Source organism: Bombina bombina, chromosome 3, assembly GCF_027579735.1.
Source record: "Bombina bombina isolate aBomBom1 chromosome 3, aBomBom1.pri, whole genome shotgun sequence".
NCBI lineage: Eukaryota > Metazoa > Chordata > Amphibia > Anura > Bombinatoridae > Bombina > Bombina bombina.
The window spans coordinates 197136477-197163485 of NC_069501.1; the positions used below are offsets into that span (position 1 = coordinate 197136477).

General features: G+C 41.6%; 1 protein-coding gene across 1 annotated transcript in view; it reads right to left on the reverse strand.

Moving 5' to 3' along the window:
- Positions 1 to 27009, reverse strand: part of MOSPD2 (motile sperm domain containing 2) — a gene marked incomplete at its 5' end in the record, with an annotated part of 341430 nt that overhangs the window by 46558 nt on the left and 267863 nt on the right. The window contains 1 exon segment of the mRNA XM_053705212.1: positions 10104 to 10203. Coding sequence (XP_053561187.1) covers positions 10104 to 10203 — 100 coding nt within the window.

Here is a 27009-nt window from a genome sequence, read left to right on the forward strand (position 1 = left end):
TCATACTTCAAGCAGTAAAAGTCTGCACACTGTTCCCCCAACTGAAGTTACTTCATCTCAACAGTCCTGTGTGGAACAGCCATCGATTTTAGTAACGGTTGCTAAAATCATCTTCCTCTTACAAACAGAAATCTTCATCTCTTTTCTGTTTCAGAGTAAATAGTACATACCAGCACTATTTTAAAATAACAAACTCTTGATTGAAGCAATAAAACTACATTTAAACACCAAAAAACTCTAAGCCATCTCCGTGGAGATGTTGCCTGTACAACGGCAAAGAGAATGACTGGGGAAGGCGGAGCCTAGGGGGGATCATGTGACCAGCTTTGCTGGGCTCTTTGCCATTTCCTGTTGGGGAAGAGAATATCCCACAAGTAAGGATGACGCCGTGGACCGGACACACCTATGTTGGAGAAATGAGATAAGGGGAATCACATTGTAAAGCAGATAACTCCGAAACTCTTCGAGCCGAGGAGATAGCTACTAAAAACAGAACCTTCCAGGATAAGAGCTTAATATCTATGGAATGCAAAGGTTCAAACGGAACCCCATAAAGAACCTTAAGAACTAAATTTAAACTCCAAGGCGGAGCAACAGGTTTAAACACAGGCTTGATTCTGACTAAAGCCTGACAAAACGCCTGCATGTCTGGAACCTCAGCCAGACGTTTGTGCAAAAGAATAGACAGAGCAGAAATCTGTCCTTTTAAGGAACTAGCTGACAAACCCTTCTCCAATCCTTCTTGGAGAAAAGATAATATCCTAGGAACGCTGACCTTACTCCATGAGTAACCCTTGGATTCACACCAATGAAGATATTTACACCATATCTTATGATAGATTTTCCTGGTGACAGGCTTTCGCGCCTGTATTAAGGTATCAATGACCGACTCGGAGAAACCACGCTTTGATAAAATCAAGCGTTCAATTTCCAAGCAGTCAGCCGCAGAGAAATTAGATTTGGATGGTTGAAAGGACCCTGAAGTAGAAGGTCCTGCCTCAGAGGCAGAGTCCATGGTGGAAAGGATGACATGTCCACCAGATCTGCATACCAAGTCCTGCGTGGCCACGCAGGTGCTATCAAAATTACCGATGCTCTCTCCTGTTTGATCTTGGCAATCAGACGAGGGAGCAGAGGAAACGGTGGAAACACATAAGCCAGGTTGAAAGACCAAGGTGCTGCTAGAGCATCTATCAGCGCTGCCTTGGGATCCCTGGACCTGGATCCGTAACAAGGAAGCTTGGCGTTCTGGCGAGACGCCATGAGATCCAGTTCTGGTTTGCCCCAACGTTGAATCAACTATGCAAACACCTCTGGATGGAGCTCCCACTCCCCCGGATGAAAAGACTGACGACTTAGAAAATCTGCCTCCCAGTTCTCTACTCCTGGGATATGGATAGCTGATACATGGCAAGAGTGAATCTCTGCCCATTGAATTATCTTTGAAACCTCCAACATCGCTAGGGAACTCCTTGTTCCCCCTTGATGGTTGATGTAAGCTACAGTCGTGATGTTGTCCGACTGAAATCTGATGAACCTCACTGCCGCTAGCTGAGGCCAAGCCTGAAGAGCATTGAATATCGCTCTTAGTTCCAGAATGTTTATTGGAAGGAGTGCCTCCTCCTGAGTCCACGACCCCTGAGCCTTCAGAGAGTTCCAGACTGCACCCCAGCCCAGAAGGCTGGCATCTGTTGTTACTATTGTCCAATCTGGCCTGCGGAAGGTCATACCTTTGGACAGATGGACCCGAGATAGCCACCAGAGAAGAGAATCCCTCGTCTTGATCCAGATTTAGTAGAGGGGACAAATCTGTGTAATCCCCATTCCACTGACTAAACTATGTCCATTGCCGCTACCATTAAGCCGATTACTTCCATACACTGAGCCACACGGCAGGAATTTAGAAGTTTTGACAACCTGTCCTCTGTCAGGTAAATCCTCATTTCTACAGAATCTATCAGTGTTCCAAGGAAGGAAACTCTTGTGAGAGGGGATAGAGAACTCTTCTTTTCGTTCACTTTCCACCCATGAGACCTCAGGAATGCCAGAACAATGTCCGTATGGGACTTGGCAATTTGGAAATTCGATGCCTGTATCAGAATGTCGTCTAAGTAAGGGGCTACTGCTATGCCCCGTGGCCTTAGGACCGCCAGAAGTGACCCCAGAACCTTCGTAAAGATTCTTGGTGCCGTAGCTAACCCAAAAGGAAAGAGCCACAAACTGGTAATGCCTGTCTAGGAAGGCGAACCTGAGAAACCGATGATGATCTTTGTGTATCGGAATGTGAAGATAAGCATCCTTTAAGTCCACAGTAGTCATGTATTGACCCTCCTGGATCATAGGTAGGATGGTCCGAATAGTCTCCATCTTGAAAGATGGGACCCTGATAAATTTGTTTAGGATCTTGAGATCTAAGATTGGTCTGAAGGTTCCCTCTTTCTTGGGAACCACAAAGAGATTTGAATAGAAGCCTTGCCCCTGTTCCTCCTTTGGAACTGGGTGGATCACTACCATAACTAGGAGGTCTTCAACACAATGTAAGAATGCCTCTCTCTTTATCTGGTCTGCAGATAATTGTGAGAGGTGAAATCTTCCTTTTGGGGAAGAAGCTTTGAAGTCCAGAAGATATCCCTGGGACACAATTTCCAATGCCCAGGGATCTTGGACATCTCTTGCCCAAGCCTGGGCGAAGAGAGAAAGTCTGCCCCCTACTAGATCCGTTACCGGATCGGGGGCTGATCTTTCATGCTGTCTTAGAGGCAGCAGCAGGCTTCTTGGCCTGCTAACCTTTGTTCCAGGCCTGGTTAGGTCTCCAGAACGGCTTGGACTGGGCAAAATGTCCCTCTTGTTTTGCATTAGAGGGAGTTGATGCCGCGCTCGTCTTAAAGTTTCGAAAGGCACGAAAATTAGTTTGTTTGGTCCTTAATTTATTAGACCTATCCTGAGGAAGGGCATGACCTTTTCCTCCAGTAAAATCAGAAATGATCTCCTTCAGTCCAGGCCCGAATAGGGTCTGCCCCTTGAAGGGAATGTTGAGAAGCTTAGACTTTGAAGTAACGTCAGCTGACCAGGATTTAAGCCATAGCGCCCTACGCGCCTGTATAGCAAAACCTGAGTTCTTAGCCGTTAGTTTGGTTAAATGAACAACAGCGTCAGAAACAAATGAATTGGCTAGCTTAAGCGATTTAAGCTTGTCAAATATATCATCCAATGGAGTTTCTACCTGTAAGGCCTCTTCCAGAGACTCAAAGCAGAAGGCCGCAGCAGCAGTCACCGGGGCAATGCATGCAAGAGGCTGGAGAATAAAACCTTGTTGAATAAACATTTTCTTAAGGTAACCCTCTAACTTCTTATCCATTGGATCTAGGAAAGCACAACTGTCCTCGACGGGAATAGTTGTACGCTTAGCTAGGGTAGAAACTGCTCCCTCCACCTTAGGGACCGTTTGCCATAAGTCCCGGGTAGCGGCATCTATTGGAAACATTTTCTTAAAAATAGGAGGGGGAGAAAACAGTACACCTGGTCTATCCCATTCCTTAGTAAGAATTTCTGAAAACCTTTTAGGTATTGGAAAAACATCAGTGTAAACAGGCACTGCATAGTATTTATCCAATCTACACAATTTCTCTGGCACTATAATGGTGTCACAGTCATCCAGAGTAGCTAAAACCTCCCTGAGCAACACGCGGAGGTGTTCAAGCATAAATTTAAATGTAGACATATCAGAATCAGGTTGAAGCATCTTCCCTGAGTCAGAAAAATCACCCACAGAAAGAAGCTCTCCTACCTCAGCTTCTGCATATTGTGAGGGGATATCAGACATAGCTACTAAAGCGTCAGAGAGCTCTGTATTTTTTCTAGTCCCAGAGCTGTCTCGCTTTCCTTGTAACCCTGGTAGTTTGGACAATACCGCTGTAAGGGTATGATCCATAACTGCCGCCATGTCTTGTAAAGTAAACGCCATGGGCGCGCTAGATGTACTTGGCGCCACTTGAGCGGGAGTCCCTTGAGCGGGAGTCAAAGGTTCTTACACGTGGGGCGAGTTAGTCGGCATAACTTCCCCCTTGTCAATTTCCTCTGGTGATAAATCTTTTAAAGACAGAATATGATCTTTATAACTTAAAGTAAAATCAGTACATTTGGTACACATTCTAAGAGGGGGTTCCACAATGGCTTCTAAACATAATGAACAAGGAGTTTCCTCTATGTCAGACATGTTTAAACAGACTAGCAATAAGACCAGCAAGCTTGGAAAACATTGATAAATGTAAACAAGCAAAAAATAAAAATGGTACTGTGCCTTTAAGAGAAACACATTTTGTCAGAAATTGAAAAACAGTGATAAAAAGCAGTAAATCTTACGAAATTTTTACAGTGTGTATAATAGACTAACAGAGCATTACACCCACTTACAAATGGATGATTAACCCCTTAGTTTCAAAACCGGATCAAAAAAACGATATAAACGTTTTTTAACAGTCAGCCCCAATAAAGTTTTATCACCAATATGTAGAAAAAAAACGTTTAAACACTTCCAGCAAACGTTATCTTATTTTCAGTAATGTGAGAAAGTAATAAGAATATTACCTTTTACAGCAAGCATGATACTAGTCGTTATTAAATAGAAACATAGAAACATAGATATTGACGGCAGATAAGAGCCATAGGCCCAGCAAGTCTGCCCCACCTTACCTAACAGTATAAACTTATCTAGTTCGTAGGATAGCCCTATGCTTGTCCCATGCATTTTTAAAGTCCCCCACACTGTAATCAGGCTTACCTTAAATAAATCCGGTATTAACAGCATTTTCTAGCATATTCATTTCTCTAGAAAAATTTAAACTGCACATACCTCATAGCAGGAGACCCTGCACGCCATTCCCCCAGCTGAAGTTACCTCATCTCTTCAGTTATGTGTGAGAACAGCAATGGATCTTAGTAACAACCTGCTAAGATCAACAAAAAACCACAGGCAGACTCTTCTTCAACTTTCTGCCTGAGGCTAAAACAGTACAACTCCGGTACCATTTGAAAATAATAAACTTTTGATTGAAGATAAACTACATAAATTCACCACATCTCTCTAGCTACTTCCTATCGTGTCGAGAGCTGCAAGAAAATGACTGGTAGTGGCAGTTAGGGGAGGAGCTATATAGACAGCTCTGCTGTGGGTGATCCTCTTGCAGCTTCCTGCTGGGAAGGAGAATGTCCCACAAGTAATGGATGATCCGTGGACTGGATACACCTTACAAGAGGAATCCACGAGTCCCTAGAGAGGGAGGGATAAAATAACAACAGCTAAATACGCTGAGACATTAAACCCCAAAAAATAATGAAGTTTTCTTAAAAATTTCAAAAAAACTCAAAACATAGGCACTAGAATTAAAATGAGACAGCTGCCTGAAGAACCTTTCTACCAAAGGCCGGTTCCGAGGAAGCAAACACATCACAATGGTAACATTTTGTAAAAGTATGCAAAGAAGACCAACTCATTTCCAAAAAGCCTGAGCCTTCACAGGGTTTGTTGGAACATGAGAAAGAAAGAATCTTCCCATTGGAGGTCTTATTCTGAAACCTATTTCATACCCCAGAGAAACAATATTCTGAATCCATTGATTTTGAACAGACACTATCCAAATGTGTTGAAAAAAATTCAATCTGCCCCCCACCAGTTGAACTGGTTTGAGGGCCGCACCTTCATGCAGTCTTAGGGGCTGGATTAGGGTTTTTGAAAGGCTTGGATTTATTTCAATTCGGAGATGGTCTCCAATTAGATCCAGAGGCCTTAGGGGAAGGAGAGGTTTTTTTTGTTCTCTATTCTGACAAAAGGAACGAAAATGATTGGGAGTCTTAAATTTACCCTTAGATTTCTTATATTGTTACAGAAAAACTCCCTTTCCCCCCGTGATAGTGGAGATAATAGAATCCAATTGAGAACCAAATAAATTACTACCCTGAAATGATAAAGATAGTAATCTAGATTTAGATACCATATCAGCATTCCAAGATTTAAGCCATAAAGCTCTTCTAGTAAGAAAAGCTAAAGACATAGATTTAATATCAATCTTAATGACATCAAATATAGCATCACAAATAAATGATTTGCATGTTGAAGTAAAAGAACAATGCTAGATAATTCAGGATCTATTAACTGTTGAGCTAAACTGTCCAACCAAAAAGTTGAAGCAGCAGCAGCAACATCAGCCATTGAAATGTCAGGTCTAAGAATATAGCCAGTATGTAAATATGCTTTTCTAAGATAAGATTCAATTTTCCTATTTAAAGGATCCTTAAGAGAAGTACTATCTTCCATAGGAATAGTAGTACGTTTGGCCAAAGTAGAAATAGCCCCATCAACCTTAGGGACTTTTCCCTAAAACTCTAAATTAGCCACAGGTAAAGGATATAGCTTCTTAAACCTAGAAGAAGGGTTAAAAGAAGCACCAAGTTTAGAGCATTCCTTAGTAATCATATGAGCGATAGCATCTGGAATAAGAAAAACTTCAGGAGTAACCTCAGAAGTTTTAAAAACAGAATTCAAACGTTTGCTATTCTTGTTATCAAGAGGACTAGATTCCTCAACACCCAAAGTAAAAAATACTTCCTTTATTAAAGAATGAATATATCTTAAAAAGAAAGGTTGATTTATCAATTTCAGACTCTGAAGTAGAATCCTCTGAGACAGAGAAATCCTCATCAGCAGAAGATACTTCAGTTTGCCGACAATCAATACAGGCTTCATCAAATTTATGAGAAGTAAGGAGAGACATTTTACGTTTATTTGAAGGCGGAATAGTAGTCATAGCCTTCTCTATGGCTATGACTTCTATATCATCTTTAATATCTACAGGAATATCATGTACATTCGACTGTAAAGGTTTAACAGTAAATGTATTTGTACTTATAGAAGCATTATCAGCATGTAAAAGCTTTTCATAACAAGTGCCACATATTTAAAGGGACACTGAACCCAAATTTTTTCTTTCGTGAATCAGATAGAGCATGCAATTTTAAGCAACTATCTAATTTACTCCTATTATCAAATTTTATTCATTCTCTTGGTATGTTTATTTGAAAAGCAAGAATGTAAGATTAGATGCCGGCCCATTTTTGGTGAACAACCTGGATTGTCCTTGCTGATTGGACAGCACCAATAAACAAGTGCTGTCCATGGTTCTGAACCACATATTTGCTGGCTCCTTTAATTAGATGTCTTCATTTTCAAATAAAGATATCAGGAGAATGAAGAAAAATTGATAATATGAATAGATTAGAAAGTTGCTTAAAATGGCATGCTCTATCATGAGAGAAAAAAATGTGGGTTCAGTGTCCCTTTAAGCTGAAGAAGTAAGATCAGCTAATTTACAACATACACACTTAGCTTGGGTAGAATTGTGTTCAATCAGCTTAGTTCCTACAGTAACATCAGAGGCAGGATCAGTCTGAGACATCTTGCAAAATGTAACAAAAAAGAAAAAATAACATTTAAACAAAATATCCAATTGCCTCAAATAGCATTTTCAGGAATGGGAAAAAATGCTTATGATAATTTTTTTTTATACAAAAGTAAAATAAAAAAAAAGCAAGCAACCTAGCCCTCTAAGATCAAATGAGAGCAGAGAGCAAAAAGAGGGAGAGACTTATAAAACAAATATAAGGCACCAAAAATGGCGCAAATGCAGAGCAAAAAACTTTTGGCGCCAAAGAAGAATGACCTGACTAGCGTCATAACAGGTGCAACTTCACCCCAAAAAAAACTTGCAACAAGAAAGTCGCAAGAAATGACTTGTCTTGCGTCACGGCAGACTTCACGCCAAAAATCTTAGTGCCAAAAATCTTGCAATAAAAGCTAACATTCTGCGTCATTGCGAGCCTAAGTCCACAACATTTTTTTAGAAAACAGACTTCAAGATAAAATTAACTGGTACCCTAGGCAAGCTTAAAACTCACATAAACAATTCCCAAGCTGAAACTGTTTAGACTGCAAAGGGAAACACACAGAGCTGACTCATGGAAATTATATACAATATACATTTAAAACTTTATAAGATAAAGTGCCAAACATAGCTGAGAGTGTCTTAAAAAAATGATATATACTTGCCAGAAGACAACCATCCACATATAGCAGACAGCCAAACCAGTACTGAAACATATCAGCAGAGGTAATGGTAGAGTATAATGTCGATCTGCAAAGGGAGGCAGAGATGAATCTCTGCGACTGATTACAGAGAGCCTTAGAATAGATTTTCCATTGGTGAAAACATGGCATTGTTAGGCAAAACTCCCTTCACACCCCTCAGACAAACACTGTACTTTGAGAGGAACTGGGCTTCAATATGCTTAGAAGCACCTATCACAGAAGAAAATCAAGCACAACTTGCTTCACCATCTCCAAAAGAAGTCAAAGTTTGTAAAACTAAGGTATGAGTGAGGTAGGATGTGTTTTTATAGGAATTTTGAGGTTTGGGGAACTTTACCCCCTCCTGGTGGGAATGTGTATCCCATACGTCATTAGCTCATGGACTCTTGCCACTTACATGAAAGAAAGAGGCCCTTGAGACAAGAGAGGAAGAAGCCATGGAGGAGAAGAGAGCATCTGAACCAGATCTGCATACCATGTTCTGCAGGGCCAAGCTGGAGCTATCAGTATTACTGATGTAGACTTGTTTGATTCGGGCAATATTTCTTGGAAGAAAAAATGGGGAAACAGATAGGCTAGAGGAAAGTTCCAAATATACACTAAGGTGTCTATCATTTGAGGCTTTAGATTCCTGGATCTGGCACAATACAGTAGAAGTTTGTGGTTCAAGTGAGAAGTCATAAGGCCTCGCCTCCAGAGCAGATCAAACTCTGTGCTCTCTTTGAGACCCTCAGACATAATTTGTAGTCCACTGCTTGAGCACACACAGCTGTAGAGGACAGAAGTGAAAATGGGCAAACCGAACTGAATCTGAGACCTCTACCATAAGACCCACTACATACATGCATTGGGCTACAGTTGGAGAAAGAGAACATTGAAAAGAATTGCAAGTTTTCTGCAGTTTGATTCTGCAAGAATCTGTTGAGAAAAGGCACATAGATACTGAATCAGTGATGACTCCTAGAAAAGACACCCTTGTCATTGGAGATAAGGAACTCTTTAGAACACTTATCTTTCAACTGTGACAGTGACGGAAGAAAAAGAGCCTTTGAGTATGAGAAACCGCTAGAGGCAGAGAAGGAGCCTGAACTAGGATGTCATCCAGATAAGGGGCTCTTATTACAGCCAACAATGTTCTCAACACATTTGTGAAGATTCACAGAGCTGTGGCCAGACTAAAAGGAAGGGCAAGAAACTGTCCCCTGGCTATCGTATACTTACCAACAAGCACCTACTTATAGCCTGTGGTCTATGTAAATGCTGGGAATGACTTACCTGAAATAAGCACCCCTCCACTGAGTGTACCATTCAGATATCTGTAGCTGTATGAAGCAGAGAGCCAATCTAGTGCTGTACATGTACAAGCAGAGGATCTGAAAAAGAAATACCTTTGATCCCAGAGGAGGAGGCTAAGGGACATGTCCCCACGACACCTGAGGGTTTATATGGCTGAAATCCCATAGGGAGATACTATGCACACACAACCCGGTATTCCTATGCTCCTGTATCATTCAGAGTGCTTGTGGTCCTTCGCTTGATTCTTCTTGAATGATACTTCCCGTGGGTAATGGGTCTTACATTGGGCTGAACTCCCATAAAATAATCCATAAATAAGTACCTTGAACGCCTATCTTCAATCTCACTCCTGTGAGACCAAGAACAAACTGAGGGTTTGGAAGGGATTAATCTTCTTGTATTGTTGGCCTCCTTCTAGTGGGGGGGGGGGGAATATATCCCACATGTTAAAGATTCCCTAGGGACTCTCATCATCATACAAAACAAATGCGGTTTATTTTTGTATAATTTGCATCTACCTTGTATAGCTAGAATAGAACATTAGTAAATAAGTAGGCAGTGCAGGATTTGAGTAACCGAAATAAATAATAATAAATCCCGCTTTAACACAACTATATTACGTTTTTTTAATGAAAATTTAAAAAAGTTAAACAATGTGCTTTATTACCTTAAAATGTAAATCGTCATGGCTCGATGCAGAGTTGTTTAAACTGGTTTCTTTTAATAATAATGTAGTAGGCTTGTTTTCAATGACATGACATCTTAATCTAAAAAAAAAGGAAGATAAAAAAATTTAATTATCCAAATTTATTTTTTTCAATATCACAAAATAGCAGCCCCCAAAAAAGACTGGGTAAAAGTTCCTCCCTTTCCTTCTGCTTCAAGAAAGCTAGAATTTTGTGTTACGGCTACCCCATATCTTTTGTTTCCAGTGCTTTATATTAAAATCTGTTGTATCCTATGGGGTTATATAGTAACTATAAATAAAGGTTCACCGAAGTGAGGTATATCCAGCAGTGAATAGACCGAGATAAATTCGGATAAAAAGTATCTTTATTTGTATCAAAGGTAAAACTTGACTGTAACTAAGTCAAAGAAAAATAACTATACCACAGCCAGAGTGTCAACATAACAGCATAGTGGTTTTACATCCAACATGTTTTGTGCCTTTACAGCACTTCGTCACCCCCAATTTTTTTCTAGCGGTTTCCATTGGGCTATACCCGCTACCAGCAGCTAGTAAAAATACGCTCTCCATACAAACTTTTATGTTTATTTATCTACAACACTTAAGTTGTGTAACGGCGTTACATTTGCCATGTCTGAGAAATATCAGCATTAAAGATACAAGTGATTGTCAGAGTACGCAGAGAAACAAACAGCTCCTGCATTGAAAAGGACTTTGGGTGAGTGAGCGTTTTTTACTAAATAATATTCTGGTTATTTTCAATTGCTCATACCGCAACAGATTATCTTGCTATACAGTTAGCTTGGTAAATCACACACTGCTGCGGACAAAGGTGTTTACTTAAGAACGAGAGTTACAGGCTTTACCGCAACACTTATTTTATTCATATCACATTCAGCCTGTCTGCTATGGACTATAAAGTTTAACACCTAAAAGCAATAGGAAAATACCACTTCTTTCCCTAGACTTTGCAAACAGCACTGCTAAATAAGCTCGCAAGGGATAACATTCAGACTTTTCTCAAGTTGTATTTATACATTAATTATATGCTTGTCAATAAAAAAAAATCAGGAAACTAAAAGTCTAAACATTTAGTTAATACCAACGTTTGATTTCAAGGAATTCCGACCTTAAACTTTCAACTCCATGGAGTTTTTTGTGACATTAACAATGACATTGCTCGGCAATTACGTATCATTTCTGAAATCACACACTACAATCAAATACATTATTAATTACATCACACATTACAAAATATAACATCAATTACATAATTACCGGCACAACACATCAAATAATTTTTTTTTTAAAAATGTAAAATTTAAAAAAAAAATAAAAAAAATAAAAGATAAAACTGTAGAGATGTTTATACAATTTTTTGGAAAAAGATCTTGATACACTTTAAATGTAGTTGAGAAGACCTTGCGCTGAAGTAATATTATACTTTTGTATATCATTCTTATGACCTTTATGGTGTCACTGATGATGTCATTTGGTGGTGTTATTGGTGATTTCCAAGAGGGTAAAGTGTTTAAATTATTCAAAGCTAAAATAGATTAAGGGGCCCTGTCTATGCTGCCTGGAGTACAAAATAATAAAGAGCATAGATAACATAAGGGGGAGAAGTCAGCTATATCCTATTTAAAGGGTAGTCACAAATGCTACTAAGCTGAGTCAAAATATTATAAACTCATCCATTCTCTAATAGGAAGTCTCTACTTTTACACCAGAATTGACCAACCGTTTATCTTCAAGGTCACACTGAAATTGTATTTCATGGAGGACAACTGAATGATTAAAACTATAAATGTTAGTAGAGTTAAAGAGATTGCTTTTTATATACTGATAGTTTGTGTCGTGAAATGTACAAACTTTTATGTTTTTTTTTTTAAAATACTTCTGAATATTTTTTAATTTTTTCTCCTTTTTTTTTCTACGTTGTATTCCCCCTCCAGCCCCCCTTAATCAACACTTTTTTTCCTAGTGACATTTAAGATGGTAACCCAATCACAACTGTTGCTGAACAGCTCGCTGAGTCCAATGTGCAAGCGTGACTCACTGGAGTGACACATGCTGGTCACTAAACTTAAAGGGACAGTCAACACCCAGGAAAACGTTATCCCATACCTTAGATCCACAAAAAAAGATGCGCCTGCACCGCATCCCATCTTCAATACCACTAACGTTATATGTCTAATCATCGAAAGTCCATACAGTTTTGAGCGGTAGACATGGCCGCCAAACTCCTCCCCCTCCTCCGCCGTCCTCTTCTTTTTCAATAGAAGCCTCGTTCACAGGGGCGCTGTTCTATTGCTAATGCGCATTATAATTTTAGTCCGCTCGCTATAAGAAATAGAAAGTGTCTCCGTGAACGCGTGTAAAGAATCTAGCCGAGGATTTGTTTCTGATTGGCAGATGACTTTAAGAAGAAGCCTCCTACGTAACGGTGGGGGGAGTTTGGCGGCCATATCTACCGCTGAAAACTATGTTCTTTCGAAGATTAGACACATAACGTTAGTGGTATTGAAGATGGGATGCGGTGCAGGCGTATTTTTTTTGTGGATCTAAGGTATAGGATAAAGTTTTCCTGGGTGTTGACTGTAACATATATTTATAATGTTTAATAATAGCAGAAAACTTACTTTGAACCGAAAACGATGCTTCTTTGTAATATAAAATCTTATTTGTTATTTCTAAAATGATGTCACACAAAACTTCCCCTAAAAAGGGTCAGTCGAAAAACAAATTATGCTTACCTGATAATTTCCTTTTCTTCTGATAGAAACAGTCCACAGCTGCATTTATTACTTTTGGAAAATAAGAACCTGGTCACCAGGAGGAGACAAAGAAACCCCAGTCAAAGTCTTAAATACTCCTCCCACTCCCCTCATCCCCCAGTCAATCTGCAGAGGAACAAGGAACAGTAGAAGAAATATCAGGGTGAAAGGTGCCAGAAGAATAAAAGGACACCCCACATAAGTTACGGGTGGCGAGCTGTGGACTCTTTCCATCAGAAGAAAACTAAATTTATGCTTACCTGATAAATTAATTTCTTTTACGATATGACGAGTCCACGGATTTCATCCTTACTTGTGGGATATTAACTTCCTTCTTACAGGAAGTGGCAAAGAGCACCACAGCAGAGCTGTATATATAGCCCCTCCCTTTCCCTCCACCTCCAGTCATTTGGCCGAAGGTTATAGGAAGAGAAAAGGAAAGGGTAAAAAGGTGCAGAGGTGACTGAAGTTTTCAAAAAAATAAAATAAATCTGTCTTAAAATAACAGGGTGGGCCGTGGACTTATCATATCGTAAAAGAAAGTAATTAATCAGGTAAGCATACATTTAGTTTTCTTTTACAAAGATATGACGAGTCCACGGATTTCATCCTTAATTGTGGGAAACCAACGGATGAAAGGGAGGGACAAGACAGAGACCTAAACAGAAGGCACCACTGCTTGAAGAACCTTTCTCCCAAAGATAGCCTCAGAAGAAGCAAAAGTATCAAATTTGGAAAATTTGGAAAAAGTGAAAAGGGACGACCAAGTCGCAGCCTGACAAATCTGTTCAACAGAAGCATCGTTTCTAAAAGCCCATGTGGAAGCCACAGCCCTAGTAGAATGAGCCGTAATTCTTTCAGGAGGCTGCTGTCCAGCAGTCTCATATGCCAGGCAGATGATACTTCTAAACCAAAAAGAAAGAGAGGTAGCCGTAGCTTTCTGACCCCTACGCCTTCCAGAATAAACAATGAATAATGAAGATGACTGACGGAAATCCTTAGTTGCCTGTAAGTAAAACTTTAAGGCATGGACCACGTCCAAATTATGTAACAGACGCTCCTTCTTAGAAGAAGGATTAGGACACAAGGAAGGAACAACAATTTCCTGATTAATATTCTTATTCGAAACAACCTTAGGAAGAAATCCAGGTTTGGTACGTAAAACCACCTTATCAGAATGAAAAATGAGATAAGGCAAATCATACTGCAATGCTGAAAACTCAGAAACTCTTCGAGCAGAAGCAATAGCAACCAGAAACAAAACTTTCCAAGATAATAGTTTAATATCTATGGAATGCATAGGTTTAAACGGAACCCCTTGAAGAACTCGAAGAACTAAATTCAAACTCCAGGGAGGAGCAATTGGTCTAAATACAGGCTTAATTTTAGATAGAGCCTGACAAAAAGACTGAACATCCGGTACATTTGCCAAACGTTTATGAAACAGAATTGACAAAGCTGAAATTTGTCCCTTTAAGGAACTCGCTGATAACCCTTTCTCCAATCCTTCTTGGAGAAAAGAAAGAATCCTAGGAATCCTAACCTTACTCCATGAGTAACCCTTGGATTTACACCAATAAAGATATTTACGCCATATCTTATGATAGATTTTTCTAGTGACAGGCTTTGTAGCCTGTATCAAAGTATTGATGACTGAATCAGAGAATCCTCGCTTCGATAAAATCAAGCGTTTAATCTCCACGCAGTCAGCTGCAGAGAAATTAGATTTGGATGTAGGAAAGGCCCTTGAACGAGAAGGTCCTGTCTCAATGGAAGTCTCCACGGAGGCAGAGAGGACATGTCCACTAGATCCGCATATCAAGTCCTGCGTGGCCATGCAGGAGCTATCAGGATCACTGAAGCTCTCTCCTGTTTGATTCGACCAATCACACGTGGGAGGAGAGGAAACGCCTGAAGCGCATTGAATATTGCCCTCAGTTCCAGAATATTGATTGGAAGTAGAGACTCCACTTGAGCCCAAACACCCTGAGCCTTCAGGGAATTCCAAACTGCACCCCAGCCCAGAAGGCTGGCATCTGTTGTCACTATCACCCACGAGGGTCTGCGGAAACAAGTCCCCTGGGACAGATGATCCGGCGACAACCACCAAAGAAGAGAGTTTCTGGTCTCTTGATCCAGATTTATTTGAGGAGATAAATCTGCATAATCCCCATTCTACTGACCGAGCATACACAGTTGCAGTGGTCTGAGATGAAAGCGAGCAAACAGAACGATGTCCATTGTCGCTACCATTAATCCAATTACCTCCATACACTGAGCCACTGATGTCCAAGGAATGGACTGAAGTGCAGGGCTAGTATTCAGAATCTTTGATTTTCTGACATCCGTCAGAAATACTTTCATGGATACCGAGTCTATCAGAGTTCCCAAGAAAGGAATCCTTGTCTGTGGGACAAGAGAACTCTTCTGTATGTTCATCTTCCAGCCGTGAGTTCTCAGAAAAGACAATACTATGTCCGTGTGAGATTTTGTCAGATGATATGATAATGCCCGAATCAGAATATCGTCCAGATAGGGCACCACCGCTATCCCTTGCGGTCTGTGAACCGCCAAAAGAGGCCCTAGAACCTTCGTGAAGATTCTGAGTGCTGTGGCCAACCCGAAAGGAAGAGCCACAAACTGATAATGTTTGTCCAAGAAAGCAAACCTTAGAAACCGATGATGATCCTTGTGGATTGTAATATGAAGGTAAGCATCCTTCAAATCCACGTTAGTCATATATTGACCCTCCTGGATCATTGGCAAAATCGTTCGAATTGTCTCCATCTTGAATGATGGAACTCTTAGAAATTTGTTTAGACACTTTAGGTCTAAATTGGGTCTGAACGTTCCCTCTTTTTTGGGAACCACAAATAGCTTTGACTAAAACCCCTGTCCCTGTTCCAATTTTGGAACCAGACAGATTACTCCCATAGTAAAAAGGTCTTTTACACAGCATAAGAACGCCTCTCTTTTTATCTGGTTTGCAGATAATGTTGAAAGATGAAATCTCCCTCTTGGGAGAAAATCCTTGAATTCTAATTGATAACCGTGTGTCCCTATTTCTAGTGCCCAGGAATCCTGAACATCTCTTGCCCAAGCCTGAGCAAAGAAAGAGAGTCTGCCCCCTACTAGATCCGGTCCCGGATCGGGGGCCACCCCTTCATGCTGAATTAGGACCGGCAGTGGGTTTTTTGGATTGTTTACACTTATTCCAGTTTTGATTGGGTCTCCAGACTGACTTTGATTGGGTAAAATACCCTTCCTGCTTTGTGGAAGAAGAAGAAGCGGGGGGGGGTCCTCCTTTAAAGTTCCGAAAGGAATGAAAATTATTCTGTTTACCCCTCATTTTAACCAACTTATCCTGAGGTAGGGCATGGCCTTTACCTCCTGTAATATCAGAAATGATTTCCTTCAATTCTAGCCCAAAAAGGGTCTTACCTTTAAAGGGAATAGCTAAAAGCTTATGTTTTGATGACACATCAGCAGACCAAGATTTGAGCAACAATGCTCTACGTGCTAAAATAGCAAATCATGCATTTTTTACGCTAATTTATCAATTTGAAAAGCGGCATCAGTAATAAAGAATTAGCTATCTTAAGAGCCTTAATTCTATCTAAAATGTCATCTAATGGAGTCTCAACCTTAAGAGACTCTTCTAGAGCCTCAAACCAAAAAGCTGCTGCAGTAGTTACTGGAACAATGCAAGCCGTAGGTTGTAAAAGAAATCCCTGACTAACAAATAATTTCTTTAGTAGACCCTCTGATTTCTTATCCATAGGGTCCTTGAAAGCACAACTATCCTCAATGGGAAGAGAAGTACGCTTAGCTAGGGAAGATATAGCTCCCTCTACCTTAGGGACCTTTTGCCATGAGTCCCGAATGGTATCTGATATAGGAAACATTTTCTTAAAATTAGGAGAGGGAGAAAACTATATACCTGGTCTATCCCATTCCTTATAAATAATATCCGAAATTCTCTTAGGAACCGGAAAAAGATCAGTGTAAGTAGGAACTTCCAAATATTTATCCATTTTACACAATTTCTCTGGAGGAATTACAATAGGATCACAATCATCCAGAGTCGCTAAAACCTCCCTAAGCAACAAGCGGAGGTGTTCAAGCTTAAATTTAAATGACATAGCATCCGAATCTGTCTGAGGCAAAACATTCCCTGAATCAGAAATTTCACCCTCAGACAGTAATTCCCTGATTCCCAACTCAGAGCACTGTGAGGGAACATCGGAAATAGCTAATAAAGCATCAGAGGATTCAGCATTTACATTAATACTTGACCTACTGCGTTTACCCTGCAACACTGGTAATTTAGACAATATCTCTGTAAGGGTAGTTGACATAACTGCAGCCATCTCCTGCAGAGTAAAGGAATTAGACGCACTAGAAGTACTAGGCGTCGCTTGTGTGGGCGTTAACGGTTGTGACACTTGGGGAGAATTGGATGGCATATCCTGATTCTCTTCAGACTGAGGATCATCCTTAGGCACACTTTCCTTATTTAAAATATGCTTTTTACATTGTAAGGCCCTTTCAGTACAAAAGTTATACAATGTTAGAGGGGGTTGCACAATAGCTTCTAAACACATAGAACAATGAGAAAACTCAATATCAGACATGTTGAACAGACTAGTAATACCACAAAAGTTGTTTAAACACTTATTTATAGCAAAAAATAAACATAAGAAAAAATGTGTACTGTGCCTTTAAGAAAAGAAAAAGTAAACAATTTGTCCAAAATGCTCAAAAAACGTTAAATTATTCCCAAATGTAACTAATATCGTTGGTTAATCCAAAAATTACTGCACCCAGAAGCAGAAATAAGGCTTTAGAAGTACTTATATCATCATCTAGTCAAAATATAGATAGCATCTGAGCGTGCGAAAATAAGCTCCGCCCCTTAAGGTCAAAAGTCACAGTAGGCCCAAACAACACCGCATGGGAATGCGGTTTAGCACCAAAATAAAAGTACACACAAAATACAACCCTCCAACATAAAACCAACAAGTTTTAAGTGCCAAAAATAAAAAACATAAAACATTGTTTTTCACATTGTCTCCCATGTCACATAATGCCCAAATATCATTAATGATAAATATAATATAGGGACTCCAGTAATACCCCTCTTATTAAAAAGGTTTTACTGCTTACCCCATTCCCATACAGGGAAAGAATGCCAGCCATCAAACCTCAGGGCAGAAATCTTCTTCGATATCCCTCTGAGGAAAATAGTACGCACCGGTACCATTTAAAATAAAAAACTTCTTGATTGAAGAAACTAAAACTAACACCTCACTTTACCATGTCTTCCTAGTATAACACAGGCAAAGAGAATGACTGGAGGTGGAAGGGAAGGGAGGGGCTATATATACAGCTCTGCTGTGGTGCTCTTTGCCACTTCCTGTTAGCAGGAGGTTAATATCCCACAAGTAAGGATGAAATCCGTGGACTCGTCATATCTTTGTAAAAGAAAAGGAAATTATCAGGTAAGCATAATTTATGCTTTTCTTCTTAAATGGAAAGAGTCCACAGCTGCATTCATTACTTTTGGGAAAACAATACCCAATTTATAGAGGACACTGAATGCCAAGACAGGAGGGTACAATAGGAGGCCCATACTGAGGGCACCAGGCCTGAACCTCTACCCAATAAAAAAGCCTGCTTAGTCCAAAGTCGAGAAAATCTTTGAAAGGAAAAGCCCCAAGGACAATGACTCACAGCTAGTCCAGAAGCCAAACTAGAGACCGAAAAACGGACTCGACTGAGGCAACAGTACTCCAGGAGACACCGTCGCCCAAAAGACGGTCCCCAACCAAGTCACCCCCCACTAATGAAGGGAACATCAGCCAAAAACCCCAAGGGGACAAGGCAAGGAGAACGGAGGAAACTGAAAGGTCCCCTCCAAAAAAGAACACCTCCAATAGTGAGCCAGACCCACACACAGGTCACTAAAAAAGGGACACAAAACCTCAATCAAGGAGAGTATACCTTCAGAGCCCGAAGGAAGAGGAAACTCCCTCCTAAAAGCAAAGGAGCAAGTTGAAAAGGAAATCCATATCCTAGCAGACTGAGCTAACAGGATAGACTCAACAAGTCTGCACATCCAGCGGAGAGTGCAACCTGAACACAGCGCCTTAGACTGCTCGGCCATCCTGACTTGCAGTCCCCTACTCAGCTGGACCAATCCAGCCTCAGGGATCCCTAACCGGGGAACAGAAGAATCCTGAAACTGGTACAGGAACGAGCGTAAGGATAGCACAGCCATCCCCACAGAGTACAGGTACAACCCGAAACAGACGATAGGACCATAGACCTAAGGATCTAACAAAAAAAAGGCCCCACAAGTCTGACTTTGAGCCAGCAAGACCCCAGGGGGAACCCCCTTTCCACCTCCCAACCAGAAGAAGCCCCAATAAACAACTCCATCTCCATAGGGAGGAGAATATCCCCTAAAGAAAAGGGATGAGGCCAGAAAGGCAACAACTGTCCTCAAGGCCCGAAGCCACCAGCTAATGGGAAGATAAATCCCCAACACGAATGTTCTAGAAAATGACCAACCTACAAGTGGCTTGCCAAGCAGAGACACAGCCAACCCATTCGCCTGCAGAGCCGGGAATCCACGGGTTACACTGGCAAGCTGACCAAGGGAATGCAACCATAAGGCGCACCAGAAATGGACATCTAGCGCCAGCAGCTGGGTATGAACCAACAACCCTTGAGGCGCAAGTCACAAAGCTAACCCTAAAGCACCTGGGCTGCTCTGTTGCAAAGAGTAATAAATACTCCAAAAAACCTTGTCAACATGACCAGGTCAGATAGATGGAGCAAGGACATAGCCCAAATTCCCACTACCGTGGAACCCCCGACCAGCCCTGAGATCCAAGACTCAAACAACCCAAGACTGGGTCAGGAAAAAGGCCCGAAGCCTCAGCAATCGGAAGTCTCAGGAAGAAAAACAGGTCCGGGCACCTAATAGTTCAGGCAACCTTACCCTAGAACTAAAAACCCCATCTGACCAAAAAGCCAGACACCAGGGATATGAATGCATATCCAGAGAATCCGGAAAGCGAAAAGAACTTGAAAGCCCAGAGCAAAGGAAGGAACCACCCCTAGCCAAGTCCAACGCTCTAAGGAGCAAGGCTAGAAAGTCCTATGAAGAGACTTCTCAAGGCTTCAGGACAACATAAGGGATACCTTAAGGTAAAAAAAAACTTCTAGAAGAACTAGTCTCCCCATCACTTCCACACCAGCAGAGGGCACAGGGAAGAGACAGACGCAAAGCCTTCCCAGCTTCGGTTAACCCCAAGCTAAACAAAGTCGCCACAGGGATCAACCATCACCTGGAATACAAAAGGAGATCCAACTCACCCTGGGACAATGGAAGCAGACGCAAAGGTCTCATCACTCAAACAGACAGTACACGTCAAGAGTAAGAGCTGTATCTAGATACACTATAAATAGCGTATGCGCACAATTGCAAGGTGCCAAGAACTGCACTGGTTTCAAACTGAAAACCCTCCTCAAGCTAGACAGCCTTATCTGATACAAGCTGTTGGATCAGGCCCACAAGGACAATTCAGAGCCCTAAAATCTAAGGACAAACCGCTCAAACTGTGGCAATGGGGCGCTAAGCCCTCCACCGCATGGAGTTGGAAACACTATGTTGTGAAGATATCAGATGTCAGATAGAGTGACACAACGGAAAAAACTCACCTGACCCGAATACTTAGTTGAACATGAAAACCAATGATAACCTGAGCAATCGGCTCTTCTACCATAACAGCCAAGCAGAACAGCGCCACGTGTCTGAACAGCCACAAGACCGAACGAACCCAACAGGACCAGCCTGAACTTAGGGTCCTAACCAGAAAGCTGCAAAAAAATTTCCTCATAGGGGAAAAAAAAGAAAACAGACATTATAACATAGGACTAACGTGTCCAAAACAGCTTCCGAAGAAGAACAAAGAGTATCTATCCCAGAAGGTTCCCGAAGGAAACAAAACCAAATAAAAGACATCCCATCGGATATAAATAAAATATAATGCAACCTGGAGGTTAACGCTCAAAAAGACACTGGCCTGTCCCCAGGACCAGCCAAACGGAGCCCTATCTCTCAAAAAACTGGGAAAGATCTCAATCAAATGACAATCAGGAGATTTCACATGTCTAATGAGGTGCACCATTCGAATTAGCAGACTGAAAATCCCTGTATCTGGTAACGATAGGGTCATTCAATAACTAAAAAACATGTCTGAGCAATACGCGAAGGCGTGCAATCCTGTAACGAAAGGCACAACACTCGGGAACAGTTACACCCACAGGGAACTGTAGAGGCCCTCCCCAAGGCGGAAAGGCCCGGGACAATAGGGCACGAGCACATTCTAAAATAAATGTCTGGACTCTGCAGACGAACAATCGCCAACATTATGTGGAAGCGAAGACGTGCTGCAACCTCTGGTGGGGAACACGCCACCCTACATGGAGGAATCAGAAACTGGGTTACCAGCATGTGTAGAAGTATGAATTGGTAAGGAACTCGCCTCTCCGAGGACAGGACCCCCAGAGGCGGATGGCTGTCCCTTGATTCCCGAGCCCGAGGAAAAAGGCACTCTTAAATGGAATACAGAACAAAACTGGTTGACATGTGTCAACGAGGCCAGTCCGGATTCGTCAACGGACACAGAATCTGAAATCAAAATAGTCTGAGTATCAGAATCTTCCATAACTGAATCAGAAATTAGCACAGTCTCAGCATCAGAATACTCCATAACTGGTAGAGGATATATAAATATGGACTAAAGTAGTAAAACAAAAACGGCACCTGACACCCACAATGGCTGGGGCACTCACCACCTCCTATGACCAGACCCCTGCGGACTAGAATATTTCCTTCACCACACGGTTGGGAATGCGGAAATGGAAAACGGAACGTAACCACACCCGACACAAGGTGAACCGTACAGTCCAAAAAAAAAAGCGCGCCCAACCAAAAAGCTGCGTCACTTCCAAAGGCCTCAATGTTCCAAACCACAAGCCCATAAACATTACACATAAGCAGGTTGAATCACATAACAAACATGATTATAAACCCCCCTGTTCAATAACCCCCCTCAGGAGATATTAATCCTCTATTCCAAGATACTAAAAGAGACTCACTGAGACCCTTATGACATTAGACCCGCAAGGTGGTAGCCTCTCGGGAAAACATTCACATTACAGTACATTGATGAATAAAGTTAAATGAAATGATCTTACCGGAATCTACGCCGTGGAACAGGAACACGACCTTTCATGTGTGACAGATAGTAGCATCGCCCCCGCCGATTGCTTGAGGAGGTGTTAACATGAGTCGGGATGGTTTCGCAGAAAGACTCTCCCTGCACCTTATATCTAAGGATCTTCTGACAGCCCCCTGAGCACATGACTTTTTTATTTATTATCTATTGACTTGCATTGTAGCCAATTAGTGTTGTGTTGTGCTGACTCTTAAATAAATCCACGGGAGAGAGTACAATGTTTTCTATATGGCTCACATGAACTAGTAGTCTCCTGTTGTGAAAAGCTAATAAAAAAGCATGTGATTAAGAGGTTGTCTGTAGTGGCTTAGAAACAGGCAGAAATGTAGAGGTTTAAATGTTATAAAGTATATTAATATAACAATGTTGGTTATGCAAAGCCGGGGAATGGGTAGTAAAGGCGTTGTCTATCTTTTTAAACAATAACAATTTTAGTGTTGACTGTCCCTTTAAAATAGGAAAATAAAATAAAAATCCACGGGATAAAATAAAGGGAAAAATAAAGGGAATCCACGGGAACACTGGCAAGCTGACCAGGGGAAAGCAACCATAAGGCGCACCAGAAATTGGACATCCAGCGCCAGCAGCTGGGCATGAACCAACAACCCTTGAGGCGCAAGCCAGACAGCTAACCACCATTTAAACTTCCGCATTGGAAGGGTAGCTGACACCACAAGCAAATGTCAGATCAGAAAGCATGAGCTTTTCCTAGGTTCAAACCCACATTACAGTACATTGATAAAGTAAAATGAAACAATCTTACCGCAATCTACGCTGTGGAACAGGAACACGGCCTTACAAGTGTGACGAATAGTGGCATCGCCTCCGCCATGGACTTGAGAGAAGAAAGCAGGCAACGGATCGAAGTTCGACAACACCGATTGCTTGAGGAGCTGTAAATATGAGTCAGGATGGTTTTCGCAGAAAGACTCTCCCTGCATCTCCGGACTCTAACTTTCATCCAGGCCCTCACTGAGAGACTGACAGGACTACTTAAAACTCCTGTCCCATGCCGAAGAGTACTACCCTCCATAAGAGACAAAAAACACGTCTCTGCCAACCTCCTGGGACGAAAGGCAAAGAATGACTGGGGGATGATGGGAGTGGGAGGAGTATTTAAGCCTTTGGCCAGGGTGTCGTTGCCTCCTTCTGGTGGCCAGGTTCTTATTTCCCAAAAGTAATGAATGCAGCTGTGTACTCTTTCCATTTAAGAAGAAAATCATGAATTCCTGGCCAATGAACTACACTTGAAGACTAACATCTTTTGATAATCCTGCTTTTACCCTTACAAATATCTGTGTAATAAAACCTTAAATTAACTTGAATAGAAACTCTAATTTTTGAATTGCAGTAGGAATAATAAGTGACCTGCCATGGAATAACACAAGCTAATGTTAGAGCTGTCTTTCCATGTTGAAACCCTATTCATTATTATGAGATGCAGAATAATCAAAGTAAGAAATTAATTAACTTACATTCAAATGCAAAGTCAGTGATTCATTAAACTCCCTTTCATTTAAACAGATGCTAATGTACTTGCTGTCAGCCTGGTTACTGAATGTACAAAATAAGTGTCTTCATTTTAATCTTAACCTTTTTAAAAGTTCTATTTTTATATAACTGAATAGATATCAAATGTCAAAGCAATTAAAATAATATGGAATTTTATAGCAATGTTGCTTGTAGTCTAGGTATGCAAATGTCTATTGTGTTTGTAGCTTCTTTTATAGGGACATAAAACCCCCACATTTTCTTTCATGATTTAGGTAGAACATACGATTTTAAACAACATTCCAGTTTACTTCTATTATCAAATTTACTTCCTTCTCTTGGTATCATTTGTTGAAGGAGCAGCAATGCACTACTGGTTTCTAATTTGAACACATGGGTGAGTCAATGACAATCAGTATACAGGTGAAATTCGAAAAATTAGAATATCGTGCAAAAGTTCATTTATTTCACTAATGCAACTTAAAAGGTGAAACTAATATATGAGATAGACTCATTACATGCAAAGCAAGATAGTTCAAGCCGTGATTTGTCATAATTGTGATGATTATGGCTTACAGCTCATGAAAAACCCAAATCCACAATCTCAGAAAATTAGAATATTACATGCAATCAATAAAACAAGGATTGTACATAGAACAATATCGGACCTCTGAAAAGTATAAGCATGCATACTGTATGTACTCAGTACTTGGTTTGGGTCCCTTCTGCAGCAACTACTGCCTCAATGCGGCGTGGCATGGAAGCTATCAGCCTGTGACACTGCTGAGGTGTTATGGAAGACCAGGATGCTAGAATAGCGGCCTTCAGCTCTTCTACATTGTTCAGTCTCATGTCTCTCCTCTTTCTCTTGGAAATGCCCCATAGATTCTCTATGGGGTTCAGGTCAGGCGAGTTTGCTGGCCAATCAAGCACAGTAATCCCACAGTCATTGAACCAGGTTTTGGTGCTTTTTGCAGAGTGGGCAGGTGCCAAGTCCTGCTAGAAAATGAAGTCAGCATCCCCAAAGAGCTCGCCTGCGGAAGTAAGCATGAAGTGCTCCAAAATCTCCTGGTAGACGGCTGCGTTGACCCTGGGCTTAATGAAGCACAGTGGACCAACACCAGCAGATGACATGGCTCCCCAAATCAACACAGACTGTGGAAACTTCACACTGGAATTCAAGCATCTGGCAGTGTGTGCCTCTCCATTCTTCCTCCATACTCTGGGTCCTTGGTTTCCAAATGAGATGCAGAATTTGCTCTCATCAGAAAAGAGGACTTTGGACCACTGAGCAACAGACCAGGTCTGTTTTTCTTTAGCTCAGGAAAGACGCTTCTGACGTTGTTTGTTGTTCAGGAGTGGCTTGACAAGAGGAATACGACATTTGAAGCCCATATCCAGGATCCGTCTGTGTGTGGTAGCTCTTGATGCACTGACTCCAGTATCAGTCCACTCCTTGTGAAAGTCCCCAACACTTTTGAATGGCCTTTTCCTGACAATCCTCTCCAGGCTCCGGTCATCCCTGCTGCTTGTGCACCTTTTTCTTCCACACTTTTCCCTTTAACTTTCTATTAATGTGCTTTGATACAGCACTTTGGGAACATCCAACTTCTTTTGCAATTACCTTTTGAGGCTTTCCCTCCTTATGGAGGGTGTCAATGATGGTTTTCTGCACAACTGTCCAGTCTTTCCCATGATTGTGATTCCTACTGAACCAGACTGAGAGACCATTTAAAGGCTCAGGAATCCTTTGCAGGTGTTATGGCTTAATTAGCTGATTAGAGTGGGACACTTTGAGCCTAGAATATTGCACTTTTTCACAATATTCTAATTTTCTGAGATTGTGGATTTGGGGTTTTCATGAGCTGTAAGCCATAATCATCACAATTATGACAAATCATGGCTTGAACTATCTTGCTTTGCATGTAATGAACCTATCTCATATATTAGTTTCACCTTTTAAGTTGCAGCCACCAATCAGCAGCTAGAACCTAGAGGCAAAGGCTTTCAATGAAGACAGAGCAAGAGAGGAAGCAGGAGAGGGGGTGAGAAGAGCCAAAGAGGTGGGTGAGAAGAGCCAAAGAGGGGGGTGAGAAGGGCCAAAGAGGGGGGGGGGGGAGAGCCAGAGGGGGGGGGGGGGGGTGGGGGAGAGCCAGAGGGGGGGGAGAGAGCCAGAGGGGGGGAGAGAGCCAGAGGGGGGGTGGAGAGAGCCAGAGGGGGGGGAAAGAGTCAAAGAGAGGGGAGAGAGAGAGCCAAAGAGGAGAGAGAGCCAAAGAGGAGAGAGAGCCAAAGAGGAGAGAGAGCTTGGTTTGGGCCCCTTTTGCAGCAACTACTGCCTCAATGCGGCGTGGCATGGAAGCTATCAGCCTGTGACACTGCTGAGGTGTTATGGAAGACCAGGATGCTAGAATAGCGGCCTTCAGCTCTTCTACATTGTTCAGTCTCATGTCTCTCCTCTTTCTCTTGGAAATGCCCCATAGATTCTCTATGGGGTTCAGGTCAGGCGAGTTTGCTGGCCAATCAAGCACAGTAATCCCACGGTCATTGAACCAGGTTTTGGTGCTTTTTGCAGAGTGGGCAGGTGCCAAGTCCTGCTAGAAAATGAAGTCAGCATTCCCATAGAGCTCGCCTGCGGAAGTAAGCATGAAGTGCTCCAAAATCTCCTGGTAGACGGATGCGTTGACCCTGGGCTTAATGAAGCACAGTGGACCAACACCAGCAGATGACATGGCTCCCCAAATCAACACAGACTGTGGAAACTTCACACTGGAATTCAAGCATCTGGCAGTGTGTGCCTCTCCATTCTTCCTCCATACTCTGGGTCCTTGGTTTCCAAATGAGATGCAGAATTTGCTCTCATCAGAAAAGAGGACTTTGGACCACTGAGCAACAGACCAGGTCCGTTTTTCTTTAGCTCAGGAAAGACGCTTCTGACGTTGTTTGTTGTTCAGGAGTGGCTTGACAAGAGGAATACGACATTTGAAGCCCATATCCAGGATTCGTCTGTGTGTGGTAGCTCTTGATGCACTCCACTCCTTGTGAAAGTCCCCTAATTTTGTATTCCTTTAAATCTAGGTAAGCTCAGGAGCAGCAAAGAACTTAGGTTCTAGCTGCTGATTGGTGGCTGCATATATACAGTTGAAACTTGAAAAATTAGAATATTGTGCAAAAGTTCATTTATTTCACTAATGCAACTTAAAAGGTGAAACTAATATATAATATATATAATATAGATAAACCTTTTGCAAAGGATAACAATAGAAGGAAGCAAATTAAATGATAAAAGTAAATTGGAAAGTTGTTTAA